At 40.7% G+C, this 2,293-nt stretch overlaps 1 protein-coding gene across 1 annotated transcript in view; it reads right to left on the bottom strand.

Moving 5' to 3' along the window:
- rac2 (Rac family small GTPase 2) overlaps nucleotides 1-1,823 on the bottom strand; it is a 20,524-nt gene extending 18,701 nt beyond the window's left edge. Inside the window, exon 1 of the mRNA XM_015042146.1 lies at nucleotides 1,694-1,823. Within this exon, the coding sequence (XP_014897632.1) occupies nucleotides 1,694-1,728 (35 nt within the window). The 5' untranslated portion in view covers nucleotides 1,729-1,823. The remainder of the gene's footprint in view (nucleotides 1-1,693) is intronic.
- Between the last annotated feature and the right edge of the window lie 470 nt (nucleotides 1,824-2,293).

Genomic DNA, 2,293 nt, shown 5'->3' with positions numbered 1-2,293 from the left:
GCATAAGTAAATATTTTACTTAATGACAACGGCGCATGGATGGATTTTAAAAAGTTAAGATTTTTGCAAGTCTAGTCTTTGCTTTGTACCATTTGCCTCCTAAATACTGAATTCCTCCACTGAAGTACTAAAAGCTTCATCGGCTTAAAACGCCATGGATTTAACTGGTATTTCTGATCAGTTTTGAAGTAATTTCATGAAATCCGGAGCTCTGTTCATCACAAACAAAATCCTGCAAATATCTTCCAACTAAGACATCCTTCTTTTTTGTCCACATTCTCTAAAATATTTTTTATAATTGCATATTTTATAGGTCAAACTGTCACCACTTTGACTCATGAAGGCCTTTAAATCACGTTTATTTTCGTCCCGTCAGGTTATAAATATTAAAAGCGGTCAAGTTTAACATGAAGGTTATATGGAGATTCAAAGAGCAAACTTCCCTGCAATCTAAAACCGACTTCCTCTTTTTGGAGTTGCACTGTCAGAAGCAGCAGACACGTGTTCACCCAAAACGCACAGCTGCTCCACTTCTTTTAATAGTTTCCACAAGATCCAGCTTACAAGGCTGAGCCCGACACGGTGTTGCGTCACCAGCGCAACTGAGGTCTCTGCTGCTGCATCAACGAAACGTGGAAATTTTGCCGTCAGAGTTGTTAAATAACAGTTTTACACGATTTGCTGGCTTTTTCTGGCAGGTTTTGGACGCCTGTTGCTAAAGTCCTGATCTATTTTTAATCATCCAAAGAGAAGCGTTTTGAATTGTGTGTTTTTGACACTCATCCCCACACCGACACACACACACACACAAAAGTAAAAACTCCTACTGTTGACTAATTTTTTATTCTTTTCCACTTATCTCTTCGACCTTTGGATTGTCACTCGGTTCGCTTTTACATTTTCGGCAGTGGAAGCGTCACCCCTGTGCTTTGACTTTTACTGACAAGCAACGTTATTCGTATGTTGCTGCTTAGTTCCTCTGCCTCTGCTTGACATCTCTAAATCAGAGATGTGCAACAGGAAGCTCAGCACATGAGGAAATGCAGCCGCACAACCTGTGTGAAACCTCCGATGGGTTAACTGGCTTTTTCATCGCTCAACCAGGCGAGGAAAGCAGCTTTAGTCTGAATAAATCATCTCAAAGATGTTGCTTTGAGAAGCCAAACACAAAAAGGCTATTTGTTTTTTTTTTTTATTTATGTGAGATGTTTCAAATTTGTCATAGCAGAAGAGTTTCAAGCAAATAAATTCACCAAATTCAGTTTTTTTTTCTTATTTTCTCCTTTAATAAACAGCTGTTTGAATCCCTTCTCTAAAAAGGGGAGTTGTACTTTTACTTTGCTCCTTTGACGCATTTTCCTGCATGTTGAGACCTGCACAGCTCATTCAGTGCCCTCACAGCAAAATCAGTACCATTAAAAAAAAAGAAAAAAGAAAAACACAGAGAGAGAAGGCTACGGGTTTAACGCGGGACATTCTTCATTCGAGTTACCGACACATCACTGCGGAAGTTGGTGAAACTCTGATTCAGCCTCGTTTCTCTGCTGGAATCCTGACACCTAAGCTCAGGGTCTGGCATCATCATCCTCATCACCACCATCAACTTCATCAACTGATCTGAACTTTGGCTGAAACAACCCCAGAAGGCAGCAGAAGCTAAGGCAAGAAAAGTGAAGAAGAAATAATGGCGTACCCGTCTCCAACGACCACACATTTGATGGCCTGCATCCTGTTCCGCTCAGCTTCGTCTCTGCTCCGCTCTGCGACAAACAAACTCAGAGAGGAGAGGTTGAAAGACTCAGATCAGCATGCAACTACAGGAAATTGTTGCACACCTCCCTCTCTCGCTCTCTCTCTCTCCCTCCCTCCTCATGCACCCTTTGCTATCTCTTCTTCTTTTTCTTCTTCTTCTTCTTCTTTCATGCTCACCCTCCTCCTTACTCGTTGCACACATCTTCTCTTCCTGTTTGCTTTTCTTTCTGTCATTTTTTCCCTTCTTCTTCAGAGCGGCATAAATTTGAAGAGTTTTCTCACGGAAATGTTTTAACAATTGTTTCTGATGAGACTGATAAAGACAATGACAATTCAAACAACAAAAAAAGAGGAAGAATGTCCGTTGATTATAACAGCTCAATTTGAAACTTCCTCCTTTGTCTTGCATGCACACCAGCAGCTACACTGAACCAAACACTATTCTGTCTTTCATTCCTCTTGAAATACAAAAGTCTGGACTTAAATATGGTGAGTTTGGGGGGAAAAATGCATTAGAAATTGACAGTAACACAGTCTTGCT

The sequence above is a fragment of the Poecilia latipinna genome, unplaced genomic scaffold, assembly GCF_001443285.1.
Source record: "Poecilia latipinna isolate Pla-1442-1.1 unplaced genomic scaffold, P_latipinna-1.0 Scaffold579, whole genome shotgun sequence".
NCBI classification, from domain to species: Eukaryota; Metazoa; Chordata; class Actinopteri; order Cyprinodontiformes; family Poeciliidae; genus Poecilia; species Poecilia latipinna.
Note: the sequence above shows the minus strand (reverse complement) of the source record. Positions and strands in the feature narration are given on the sequence as shown.